At 30.9% G+C, this 13,897-nt stretch overlaps 4 protein-coding genes across 5 annotated transcripts in view; 2 read left to right on the plus strand and 2 right to left on the minus strand.

The window, feature by feature from the left end:
• The window catches only part of LOC148235806 (uncharacterized), a 94,365-nt gene extending 89,232 nt beyond the window's left edge, over positions 1–5,133 (minus strand). The window contains exons 1-2 of the mRNA XM_088185227.1: positions 4,944–5,133; positions 3,542–3,661 (exon numbers count right to left, since the gene is read on the minus strand). Coding sequence (XP_088041353.1) covers positions 3,542–3,562 — 21 coding nt within the window. The 5' untranslated portion in view covers positions 3,563–3,661; positions 4,944–5,133. The remainder of the gene's footprint in view (positions 1–3,541; positions 3,662–4,943) is intronic.
• The window catches only part of LOC148235807 (peptidyl-prolyl cis-trans isomerase-like), a 45,292-nt gene extending 37,205 nt beyond the window's left edge, over positions 1–8,087 (plus strand). Inside the window, exon 3 of one of the 2 annotated variants that reach the window (XM_088185229.1) lies at positions 7,322–8,087. In XM_088185229.1, coding sequence (XP_088041355.1) covers positions 7,322–7,880 — 559 coding nt within the window. In that variant the 3' untranslated portion in view covers positions 7,881–8,087. The remainder of the gene's footprint in view (positions 1–7,321) is intronic. The other variant, XM_088185230.1, reaches the window with a different exon arrangement.
• Positions 8,088–9,972: 1,885 nt separating this feature from the next.
• Positions 9,973–12,067, plus strand: LOC148235808 (aarF domain-containing kinase 1-like). The gene is made up of 5 exons (XM_088184065.1): positions 9,973–10,532; positions 10,598–11,008; positions 11,077–11,250; positions 11,325–11,525; positions 11,592–12,067. The coding sequence occupies exons 1-5, from the start codon at positions 10,116–10,118 to the stop codon at positions 11,925–11,927; spliced, it is 1,539 nt and encodes a 512-aa protein (XP_088040191.1). The 5' UTR covers positions 9,973–10,115; the 3' UTR covers positions 11,928–12,067.
• Positions 12,068–12,288: 221 nt separating this feature from the next.
• Positions 12,289–13,185, minus strand: LOC148235809 (U3 small nucleolar ribonucleoprotein IMP3). Its single transcript, XM_088184066.1, has 4 exons — positions 12,938–13,185; positions 12,665–12,876; positions 12,427–12,602; positions 12,289–12,357 (listed from the first exon to the last, which is right to left on the minus strand). The coding sequence occupies exons 1-4, from the start codon at positions 13,072–13,074 to the stop codon at positions 12,334–12,336; spliced, it is 549 nt and encodes a 182-aa protein (XP_088040192.1). The 5' UTR covers positions 13,075–13,185; the 3' UTR covers positions 12,289–12,333.
• Between the last annotated feature and the right edge of the window lie 712 nt (positions 13,186–13,897).

Consider the following 13,897-nt stretch of genomic DNA (forward strand, 5'->3'; position numbering starts at 1 on the left):
ATCCGAACTACCGGTATTTCATTTTGTAATACCGGTGTTATAAATATTCGATTTTTGTGTCAATACGGGTATTACCGGTATTGCAATGCCTAATTACCATTGAAGTTATATTTTTATTGGCATTACTATGAAATTATACCCTAATACATTTGATATATATTTCCACTAGCGAAAATATAATTTAACTGATATGCGCTAGTGAAATTATATGCTGTTGCTTCAAACTATCGTGGTAACTTAACTTAGCTGCGAAACGTCCTGTTCAAACAAAAACCTAACCTAACCATTTAATGTAATATTCATTAACAAGTGACTAGTATAAACAATTTCCAATAACTACATACAATTAGTTATGTTTTGTGTGTATGCTATCTGTATTGTGGTTGTGTAAGACATAGTTCAAACCTCCTACTGACATTATTTTAATACATAAATAGGTCAGTAGTTACTAATTTATTCGTGTGTCTTCTTTACAATAGTGGTTATATTTACAACAAATAATTATAAAATAAAACAATGCGACCGATGTAACTCCCCAGTGAGTGTTGTGCACGCTTTGCCTCGGCTATGCGAAAGCTATCTAGAGGCACTCCCAGTAACACACGAGCGTTACATTAAACGCTCGAATTTTGATAGTTATTTTCAACAGACAAATCAACCGTTAAAATATGTTTGTGTAGATTATGATTATGTTTTTAGGGCAAGCACTTAATAATATAGTCACTCAGGAGTCAGGGACGTATTTTCAGCTTTTTCCAGAGGAGGAGGGGGGGCAAAAGATGGCCAGTCAGTAGTCGTTATCAAGATTCATGAAGTTTAGAATCCAAGGCAAAAGCAATATAATCAGCAGTGGAAATGCTCGGTTAACTAGCGTGCATATTAAGATTTTTTATAACACTATTACGAGTGAGCATCAAGTAAGGCATATCTAAACCGAATTTTGCCCAATAGGAGAGCGCAATAAACGATTATCCCTTCTCAGAAGTCAAAAATTCACGGCAAAAACAATAAAATCGTGGCACTGCCGTTGCAGTGGGTGCCGGTTTGAATATATTTTGACCATACTCTTATATTATAAGTCTGTAGTAATATCGATAAGGATAGCTCATGTTTTTAAAACATAGTATAATATCCGAGTGCAGACAAACTATGGAGTAATATGCGAGATACGACGTCTGTCTGTATTTCTTCCACTTATTTTCCCCTGAGAGATTGATCGGTTTAGTTTGTATTTTGCACTAATGAAAGTTCTAAAACTATATTCTTTGGTTAGATTTGGGTTTGAACAGCAAATGGACGTTTCGCAACTGTCAAATTAAATTTCGTAGCCATTTTAGAGTAGCATATAATTTCACTAGAGCCTATCAGTTAAATTATATATTTGCTAGTAGAAATATATGATATATCAACAGGTGAAAATTTATTTGGACTTCACTAGTAAAAATATAACTTTACTGAAAAATATACATTTACAGTAACATTTATACATCGCATGTAAATAAATAATGATAAGTATGTGTATTATTATATATACTAATATGTATGGAATATTTGAAATCATATAATTTTAGCAGCATCTGTCATCTAAATTATAGTTTCACTGATAAAAATATATATCTACCGGTGAAAATGTATTCCGATATGATTTCACTGAAATGACACATTTTAAAGATATTTTCGGGAGAGATTCAAGACTGTTTTTTTTAGATTTTCTTAGAGAGATAACTTGATAAGTTCTGGTAAGAATCAAGGACGTCATTTAAAATTTTCTAAGGAGGAAGAGGGAGCAAGAGACTGCCAGTTTTTGATCGTTTTTTTTAATATTTCGATTTCATTAAAATTCATACATGAATTTTTCTGGCCAAATTCAATAAGGGGCAAATGCCATCACATGCCCCTCCCTCCATTGACGTCCCTGTCGGAGTATTTTGTGGATAAAAGTGAGTTGTACACAACGAAACTCTTTTCTAGTGATTATTTTACCGCTCCCTAATGGAGTCGAATAATATTTACTCTAAGCGTTTAATTTGTAGTTAAGACATGTACAGTCTCTTAAATTGGCTGTTAAGTGACAAGCGGTCTTATTGGTGATTTATAAAAGGTTAATTTATTTTTATCACTAAGATTGATTCTTCGCCTGTAAATTGGATTTAATAAACCATTTAAATATAGTTATAAGAAAAGTGAAGCTAATCTCTTTTTTGTAAATTAAAAGATTATTGCTTTATTCTTCAGCGGAAATATGAAAAAATATCACTGTAGGGTTCTCAATTATTCGTAGTTTACAACTATTCAAATATTGCATAAAAATAGTATTCGAATATTCGAATATATTTTTCTCGGTTTTACTATTATTAATTAGTGAAAATCAATCAATTCGCTGTAAAATATTATTTAATTAAAAAATAATTATTGGTTAATAGTAATATTTTAATTAGATAATTACTTTGATAATCGTTAAACTTTTTAAATATTATACAATATGCTGTGCAAATTACTGACCAGTGAGGACGTCACACGGAAAATGTTTAATTTATTATTACATACTTTGTGATCTAAGACGTCATTTCAGCTTTTTCAAATCAACAGAATTGAGATCAGCTGCGATTGAGTAAATTCAGAAAAATTTTATATACATAATTTGATTGAAATTTTTGTACATACAATAGCTAATAATGATTGGAACGAATTTGATATACATTTAGATAGGATCTGTATTGGCGTTTTTTTGCGGATTTGCATAAATTAACTGACTGACTGTAATAAAATCTTTGCGTCTTAATACAACAAATACAAAAATGTACAACGAACTTCGCAAAAATTTGCGACGCACATCTGTTTTTGAGATAAGCGTCAAACGATAATAAAGAGTGGGCCTTTCCAACATTTTGTTTCGTTTAAGGAACGAATTCTGCGTACTTCGGTCATAGTAGATACAACCGATTTTCAAAAGGATAAAAGCATATTTTTGTTAAGAAGAAGCGTCTCATTATCTCGCATTTTGAAACAAAATAAATGCACAAAAGGACCATTCATTTTGGAGCGGCACTAGACACTCGGGTATATTGAGAGAAAAAAAGAACTACCTATGCTGCTCAAGTTTAGAAATTGTTTAATTTTCAAGATTTTTTTCTTTCATTCGAGATAATATAAACGAATATTTTACGAATATCGGACGAATAATTCGAATAATCGACCAAAAGCCCTATACATCAGCTCTTACTAATTTGCATTGGAGCTTATCGTGCCATACAATGTCAACCACCTTTTCGATATCTAATAAGAACATTCTTTTCTTTAAAACCAACTTCAAAATTTAAATTTTTATTTGATTTTCGGAAAATATATTTTCTATATGAAATTGTACTATTTTTGAATTTTGTAATTAATGCAAATATTTGACGATAGCTAATATCTAGATTAGAATATTTACGCTATTTATGTATTTAGATTATGTTTGCTGTTTCAAATATATCTAAGAAACAAAAACTTAAAAAGCCTAGAAGAAAAAAATAATAACAATAAAATTAAATATACTTACAATTAAATATGTTTCTGACATGCATTTACAATCACTTGGCGATGTTTATGCTAATTCACTCACAAACACTGAACAATTTTTTTTAGAACTTATCACTTTTTCACCGATAATCAATAACGGCTATAACAAATTAGGAACATACTTTAAAACATGTGTTTGAGATCGGAATTCGATTGATAACATTTTACAGTATTTACTAGTTTATGTAGTATATGATAAGATAAAATTCACCAATATTAATATGTACGCTTGAAAACTATGTATAAAATCAGTTGATTACAACTATGTAAAAAATATTATCTTTTTACTCATAAACAATTAAATCAATTTAAAAATAATGTTGAAAATTATCACTAGCTACTATGGGACGAGTTAAAAACTGTAATCTATAAAATGTGGCTATAAATCTCCGATGTTCCTATATATGTATGGCCTCGGGTGATCTTGGCTTCTTGAGAAGTGTTGTCCAATCTTATCTGAATATATTCAATGTTGCTAGCGTAAAATAAATATTGTTATCGCGTGTTTGGCGTTTGTTTTCTCTCTTCTGCAACCCAGCCTCGGGCTAGTGTCTAAGAATTTTAAAAATATGAGGTCACAAAAAAAGAAAGGCACAAAATCGACGTAGGCGGAAGAAAAAATCTATAACGTGATTATAAACAGTCTACATTTTGTAAATGGGCAATCGATTAAGCGCATCCAAAGAAATCGTGGGACAAATGATTTTAAATGTTTTTTTTTAATATAAAAACGAATCTATAGTGAATCGAATGACACGCCATAATTGTGTCAAAGCATTGATAATACACACGTCATTGATATTTAATACACGCTGCTTATTAAAAAAACGCTGTATCTGAGTTTGAAGTTTGACGTTTCATCTCGAACGAAAAAATGGCGGCGTTCTTTCAAATAAAAAGGCAAGCTACGTAGTGTTGCCAACATGACAAACATATAATGCACATATTAATTTATCAGATGTGACTGCTAACGAGATACGCTCTGATTCAAACACATGTTTCTAAATAATAATAGTAATAAGGAGCATATAGGTGTATTATATTATTACTAAACGCCTAATTTATTTGTTTATAAGTAAATTATTCGATACACTACAATGAGATTATCTCCGATGCGATATAGTACATTCTCCGGCGCACTTTCAAAAGTCGAGCGTGAGAGGTGAAACGATATTGGATAGAAAATCTGCTAAGATGTTATCTAGCGATATTAATTGTGTGAAAAAACACTATGTGTGTTTGTGTTATAAATTAACAAGTTTATCAAAGATGTTTATTATCATAAGCACATAGATAATTTTCTCGCTGCGGAATGCAGACTGGCACGCGATAGACAAAATATTGTGTTTTAGTTATTGGTTGTGGATTCACTTCGATATTACGTGTTTCGATTGCTTTTATTGTTGTTTTGGTTTTAAAAAACGATGCACTGGTACGAGCACGAGCACGAAACGTATGTACGGAACCGAGGCACGGCCACTAATGCCTGTACTCTGTCTGCTTCGCCCCACCTGACACAAAAGTATAGCCTTTGAGACGCTCTCACACCTTTCCCACGATCAAACGAGTACTGTGGCCAAACGAGCGGAGCGTCCCTAGCCTACCTGTGTGTTAAATGGAATTTTGGGGTCGAAACTTGCCCAAAACATTAATATACATATTATATTTATGAATGACTGCTATAATCAAGAAGAATTCTTAAGAAATTTAAAAATAATATTCCGTCCGGTAAAGGCCGAAAGAATCGGATAAAAGTGTAAAAAAATATTTAAATATCTTTTGTAAAATATTTTTGCACTCTACTTTTTTATAAGTGTTTTTTTAAGCGGAGTACGATTTTATTGAAACAAGATAGCGGATCAGGCTGGCTTATTTAGCCGAAGTATTCACATGGTCTATTAAAAATAATGTTTTATGACGATATGATTTAAAGAACGGCAGTTATCGTGTTCACAAAAATCATTATATTCCAAATAAATTTCATTAAAAAAATATTTAATTTTATTTTAACTAACATAAATATTTTTTACTTATGTATTATACATTTTACTAAGAGATTTTTTAGTAAAGTTACGAACTTTCATTTTTTTGAGTAACTGATATTTCGAAATAAAATGGCGGATTGGCTAAATTTAATAATAATTAATATCTATTTTTAAACCAAATAAAGTGGCTAAATTTAATAATAATTAATATCTATTTTTAAACCAAGTTTCACGTTTCAAGTTGAAATGATAAAAACTATGGTAGTTATTGTATCCGAAAAAACCGTTACATCCTACATTAAAAAAATGTAAAAAAAAAACTATTTCTTAACTCTTTTGGAGTCATTTGTCCACACGTATTGAACATCTGTTTTTTACCAGCAACTCCTATGTCCATAATGTCTGAACATTTTAAAAACTAATCTGGACAGTTATTTAGAATCACATCTTAAAATTAATAATAACATAAAAAAAACAAATAAGAAAACTAAATAAATAAAATGTATTTTAAATATTTGGTTTGTTATATAAACATCTCTATATAATTTAATAAAAGAAGAAATTAATTATTTTTTTATAAATAATACACTTTTATAATCTAATAAGAACAATATTAGTACATTTTTTTAATTAATATCAATTAAATTCATTACAATAAATTATGTTAATTATGTTGAATCTCATCTTAACCTTTGTGTTTCTCAATTTTTATCGTGTCTGGGAGAACAAAATTAGTAATTTTTATAATATTATAATTTTTATCAATCATCACAGATTAATGATGACTATCGTGATGAATAATTGCAAATAAATTATAACTTGGTCGTAAAAAATAACATCTATTAAATGTATGCTGTAATAATAGTTTTTAATTTATAAAATAGATGATTTCAGTCTGATGTTTCACTGCTTACTTAGTAGTTTCTGACTATTTTTATCCCGTTTTAGTTCAGATCTTCAGTAAAATGTACTCAAAAATATCGTAGCCCAGTTTTTGAACATTGTGTATGAAGGACAAAACATATCCAAAGAGCTTACGTTTTCATAAATTAGCTTCGGTGTTCTAATTTTTCTATTTTAAAATAAGTGGATGCATACTGTATACCAGAAAACAAAATAATTGATTAAGCCCAAACTTTTCAGATACACTAATTAAAGTCCACATAATATTACAAAAATATTTTTGGGTTTAGTTCTGCCCTCTCTGTGTCAGGTCGTTTTAGTTTAAATTTAAATAAAGGGTGAAAATTGGGGTTGCTGAACAATCATATAAATCCACAATATAGCTTCATATGTCTGCCAATCCCCCATCGAGTCGCTTGTTCCTATTATACATCCCAGTTTTATTATAATGGAAATTTGTATATATTCTCTTGTATGTATATTGGATTTGGGTTGTGGCGATCTTTTTCTAAGCCGATGATATGTGTGACATTTATATAATATATCACATTTTGATACTGCAATTTATTTACAATGCAATTTTCGCATTAGCTTTACAAATATTTTTGTAAAGCTAACCAACTATAGTGCTACTTTTCCATTTTCATTTTGCAAAGTTGCATATTAGTCGCATTAACGTTACTTTTAGAAGTTTAATCTTCGAACATTATTAAGTATTTTTACTTTATCGACTATGTTTACAAATGTTTTTGTTGTTTTTATCAATTGTCAATTCTGTTGTGCTCATTGACAGATGATGACTTACATTTATGATCATTGTTTATTCTGCATGTTTAATTTTAATTGTATATTTATTGTTGCAATCGATCAAGCTTCAGTTTCGGTCGATCTCCCGTCGAAGCCATGCCTTTAAAAGTGTATTTCGACGTTACCTCAGACGGAGTGCCATTAGGCCGCATCGTCATGGAATTGAGAAACGACGTCGCTCCGAGGACTGTGGAGAACTTCAGAGCTCTCTGCACCGGAGAGAAAGGATTCGGATACAAGGGTTCTCACTTTCACCGAGTCATCCCCTGCTTCGTGTGCCAGGGCGGAGACATCACCAATCACGACGGCACAGGAGGAAGATCCATATACGGCAAGCCCTTCCCCGATGAGAACTTTCAGCTGAGACACGTAGGCCCCGGAATTCTTTCGATGGCAAACTCTGGACCCAATTCCAACACTTCCCAGTTCTTCATCACCATAAATAGGAACTCGTCGATGGACAAGAAGCACGTGGTGTTCGGTAGAGTTGTCGAAGGAATGCATGTGATAAAGTACATGGAAGCTCACGGTTCTCAGTTGGGCCACACCAGCAAAAAGTTCGTCATCGCCAATTGCGGTCAGGTTTCGGAAATCCTCGAAAGGCTCGGTTACAGATTCGCGTAAGAAGGGCTAAAAAATGAATCTATGACTTTTAAAATTAATTTATAACGACTGCGACGTTTTGTATGTGTACAAACATATTTTATATACTTATTTGATTGACGGCCATCAAAATATTTGATTATAATATTTTTATATTCTACTGTATATTGTCAAGTACCAATTTTGTATATTGTAATAATTCAATAATAAATATTTTTATACCATTATATACATTATTTTTAATACAAAAGTATTTTAATTGAAATATTAGCATATAAAGCACTTTGAATATAAAAATAATGGTGATCAGATTATTATCCAGCACTAGGAGCATACGGAAAATAGCCTAGTATAACAATGTTTATATGATAGAAGGCCATGAGTATTATTTCTAGACGAACGTCTCGAAGCTAATAAAAAAATTATGTTGTGATAAGTATTTGATTTCGAAGATATTTGTGGCTTTTGTGTGATTCCTGTGTTATCTGAAATGTTGATTTTATTAAAATTTTATTTAAATAAACTATTGCTCTTGCAGCTTTTTACAATTTTCCATGCGAACTTTCCGCTAAGCAATAATCACCGAATCAAAAACATATTATTTTATAACCATAATTATTAATTATACATACAGATAGATATATTATTTATTTTATTTATTTATTTAGATAATATAGCTAAATGGTATATACACTAAACAAAGATAATCAAACATACATATAAAATACAACATAAACATGAACAGAATATAAAATATACTTTAATATTTTAACTCTCATGAATATTATTATATAAATTCACACCTCCGTACAATATTCCCCTAGCCGTACTATTAAACCTATCTATTTATAAATTATCTCTAGTTTCTAGCATATACATGTATAAATACTAAAACATTAATTTTCAATATTTTTTTAATATCCAACCATTTCAATATTTCAATCATACTTCTACAATTGGTAAACCTACTCTTATTTAAAACTACTGTCATTGCCGTATTTTATAATTTTTGCAACATCGTCATATCTAACTTATTAAGCATACATAGTATTATATTATAGCACAAAAATTGAAGTGGGGCAATATAATACTATTATAGAATGTTTTTGTACTTATACTTAACATATTTCTCATCCTAAATAATATATTTTTTCAGCCTTTAATTGCAGCCTCATCGTCCATGCGAGAAAGATATCCAGCCCATTTAAGACGTTGGACTTCAGTGAACCTGACGACTAAGTTCATAAAGCTCATGATTATCACGACGCCGCCATATGTCATTCTCATATATTGAGCCATTTAATACCTTCCGCTCCATCGCCTGCAGCCTATGACAATCTGCGGTATTCAGTTCGTGTTTCCGATCCATACGTCAGCACCTGTCTAATCAAGGTCTTACATGTTCTAATTTTCGTTTGTCATGATATAAATTTAGACCTCATATGCTGGTGGAGTCCAAAGAAACACCTATTGGAGGATATAATCTTCTTATTGATTTCGTCGTTAATGTTATTTGAAGTCATTATTAACGAACCCGGGTATCATAACTCCTTTATTCGCTCAATTGTCTCTTCGTTGACTATAAGGGGGTTTCGCTGTGAATCATAAATTTTGTTTTCTGGATATCGACGGGAGGTGACGGGTGGCAATTAGACACAGATTTAGCCGCTGCAGTAGTACTTTATTGAATTATTAGTACAATTTACATGTTACTTGCACGCACCGGCGTGCAAGCCCGCCAGAGTTGCCAAGAGAAGAGAGTCCGTCACGCCAGTGTTACAAGAGTGCCGCTAAGTTTTGGCCATAATAAACCTGCAGGGGGCCTATTTATATAGGTTTATTTTGGCCAAAACTTGGCGGCACTTTGGTAGCACTGGCATAATGGAGCTATTTCTATTGGCGAGCTGGCGGGCTCGCACGCACGAAACAGCAATTTTATCCTATAAAAAATATATTGAAATATTTAGACATGTTTTTAAAATGTAAATAAAAAAACTCACAATTATTATCAGCTGACATTAATTTTAATCTAAATTCTAATTACAATGCATTAAATACAGGTGTTAAAAATTTAACTAATTTGACATTTATATTATCTCTGGCAACTCTGGCTATATATAACCTAAATATGAATTTGACGTTTGTTACATTATGTCACTGCCAACAATTTCAATGGCCCTGAGAATTAGTAGTTTTATATTTGGAATAAGAAGTTGATTGTAAAGATATTAGGATACTAATTTTGTAAAATTCCAAATGTTACGAAGAATAGTTTGCGTCGGAGTCGTTGGAGCCGTTTTTACAGGTGTTGTTTCCCACAAAAACGATTACGAAATAAACACTATTGCCCTTGTAAGAATATCAAGGGCGGCGGCGGTTGCTTTCGATATTGGATATTGCTATCAAACACAACTTTATAACAAAAAGCTCGACAATAAGTCGGAGGAATACAAAATTTTACTGAGTGAAGTTCACAAAATTGGCGCTGAAAAATTGCTAAATTTGTGTAAGACAAACAAAGGAGTTTATATTAAAGTTGGACAGCACATAGGAGCTTTAGATTATCTTTTGCCACCGGAATACGTTAACACCTTAAAAGTCCTTCATAAAGATGCTCCAGCGAATTCCATAGAACAGTGTTTTAAAACGATGAAAGAAGAACTGAACGAAGACGTAAGTATGTCTAATGAAAAATATGCATTAAAGGTATCTAAGTTTAATTTTAATGTTTTTTACAGCCGAATCAAATATTTATCGAATTTGATCCCGAACCACTCGGAACGGCTTCTTTAGCTCAAGTGCATAAGGCAAAGTTGAAAGATGGGACTACAGTGGCTGTGAAAATTCAACATAGTTTTGTCAAAGGAAAAACTGATGCTGATTTGCGTTCGATGGAAATTTTAGTGAAGATAATGGAAAGAGTTTTCCCAGATTTTAGCATTCAGTGGTTGGTAGACGAAACTAAACAAAACATTTATAAAGAATTAAATTTTGTTGAGGAAGGTCATAATGCAGAGAAAATTGCCAAAATGTTTAATCATTATTCGTGGTTGAAAGTTCCTAAAGTATTTTGGAAATACACTACCGAGCGACTTTTAGTGATGGAGTACGTATACGGCGGTCAAGTCAACGATTTGGATTATATTAAAGTAAAAATATTTGTATGGTCATATGATTTGTATAGAGCAGTATTATTTATATGTTATATATATTTCAGAAGCACAATATTGATCCGTATGACTTATGTACAAAACTAGGCGAGCTTTATTCGCATATGATTTTCGAAACAGGTTTCGTTCATTCCGATCCTCACCCTGGTAACATTCTAGTCAAAAAAGATGCCAAAGATAAAGATGTAACCGTTTATTTGCTAGATCATGGATTATATGCTGTAAAAACATTTATTCAACTTTTTTTAATAATAGCACTAATCGTTCCTGTTAAAATATATATTTTTATGCACAGAATCTCACCGATGATTTTCGCTACAATTACTCACAATTTTGGCTTTCGATCATAGAATGCAATCACCAAAACATGAAATTCCATGCCGACAACATAGGAATGAAAGACAATATGTACAAAGCTTTAGCGTGCATCGTATCAGGGAGACCCTGGTCTGTGATTCAAAAGGGGATAAACAAAATCAGACCTGACCAGAAAGAAGTATGTTTAATTTTTTTTATTATATGAATAAATTAATCAGCTATTTTAATGTTTTTATTGTTTTAGAGAGACCTTGTACGAGACCAGTTACCGGCTGTTCTAGACCAAATAGTGTGGTGTCTTCAAAACATAAACAGGCAGGCACTTTTAATTTTAAAAACAAACGACTTGATCCGAGGAATAGAGTTTTCTCTTAAGACTAATGAGAAAATGTGTGGTTTGATGATCTTAACTAAATGTTGCTTGCTGTCTGGTTATGAACAACGTTGGAAACAAGCTCATGGCTTCATTGAGAAATTTTATATTCAAGTATCAAGAACGTGCACTATTATTAAATTTTATGTTGCAGCAATATATTTAGATGTTTATGTAAAAATATTTTCTATATTTGGAGCAGCTTGAAAATAATTGTAAAACCCCAAAATATGTTAACTGACAGACGTAGTTTTGAGATATTTAAACTTTTAATAACTATAATTTATAACGAAAATACAATGATGATAATAAAAACCTTAAATTATTAAAGTTCACTAAAAAACAAATATTATGTGTATTTATTGCCATAATCTTGACTAAATGTTTAATTAATTTATAAGCCAAAGAAATACAACTATATTTTTGTTATCATATTTGAATAATACGTATATTTATTAGGACAAAATATTGATGTTTTTTGTGCCATAATTTTGTCTAGCTATTTAATATAAACTGAATTATACTAGTCAATTATATTATTGATATAAGGCAAAGAAATAAAACTATATTTTTGTTGTTATATTTATATATTTTTTTCATATAAATAATTATTTTAAACCATGTCAAAGTCATCACGCTGTAATAAAAAAATCAAACATTATACAATGTATTATTTGAATTAAAAGTATTACAATATATTAAATACCTCATCGTTATAATTCATTATGTGTTTACGAAGAGCAGAGTTATCTACCCACGTCACAAAATCTTCAAGCGATCTGGTAACAAGAAAAGCTGGATCTTTTACAAGTTCCGGTCCAACTCTAACATGGCCCTGTTGAACAAACTTTGTGGCCTGTTTGATTGATTCGGCCATTTTATCTACAAAAAAAATATGAGACCACTACTTTGTAGAAAATAAAACATATCGTTTTAATACATACTTCGAACCATCACGACAGGTAATCGACGTCTACAAAAAGAACTCGCTGAAACCTTGTCCGCTAAGCTCAAATCCCACCTCGTCGGTATAAGGCCCATCACATATAATTTTTCTAATAACTGTGCACTAGATTCAGTTCTGAACGGATGATTTGATTCTACATCTTTGATTTTCTTCGCTAATTCTCTTACATCTCGAGATAATTTGTTATATCTGTAAATTAATACGTGTTATTATAAGATTCGTTAACAAATAAAGTATGTTATCGACTTACTTAGTGTAGTCCTCTCGTCGCTGAATACAATACCTTGCTAAAACTTTATTTTCTTTAATATTATTATCTACGGACCAACTAATAAAATCGACTTTCTTTAGCAATTTTTGTTCATGATGGCGTAGCTTTCGCACCATTTTAAATGTTAAATGTGATTATTGTTATATGAACGTCAACAAATACACGAGCAACTTAATATAACCTCAAACTGACAGTACATGCATTTGGCCTTAACAATATATGTAACTAGGTACCTATTAAGAATAATAGTACCCCTAAAAATGCATACTTACTTTTTTAATCATTGTCATTTTTTTCAGGAGTTGATTTGACAATTTTTAAAATACGTCATTATTTTTCTTAGCTTGAAATTATTATATATTTAATAAGAATTTATTTACGTCATTAAAAGCTTACCGACTCATTCATTTCTTAAAAATTGTTTTTATACTTTGCATATATTTAAGAAGTATGTTATCATCATAATACAATTTTTCGCGGATGTTCAGGAAAGTTGACTATCAAATTTTACGCTTTAATGATTGATTTTTCTGTGTGTACTACCAGAATGGATAATAGAAAGAAATTAAAACAGAGAATGATCACCTAATATAAATATATAACAATATTAAAATAAAGGAAGATTTTTACGTTGGTATACAAACACTTATCAAGTAAGATATAATAATACATTATACTCACCAATATTTTGTTTGTAGTGTGCACTAAAATAAATTGTTTATGCATTAAGCTTTTAAGTTGTTTCATAAGAAGTGACCGATTCTTACACAGTTGAAAACAGACGTAGTTGGTAAATTACGTTTGCATGATCTAACTATATGATTATATTTATTCTACGAGGGCAGCTGTGTTTTCTTTTCTTATTAATTTTGAAACTTTTTTAGCTTCTATTCATTATATCAGTGATGAGAAACCTTTTTTAGAGGCAGGTTGCAACCA

The sequence above is a fragment of the Plectrocnemia conspersa genome, unplaced genomic scaffold (assembly GCF_051122295.1).
Source record: "Plectrocnemia conspersa isolate PC_06_02 unplaced genomic scaffold, ASM5112229v1 ptg000004l, whole genome shotgun sequence".
Lineage (NCBI taxonomy): Eukaryota > Metazoa > Arthropoda > Insecta > Trichoptera > Polycentropodidae > Plectrocnemia > Plectrocnemia conspersa.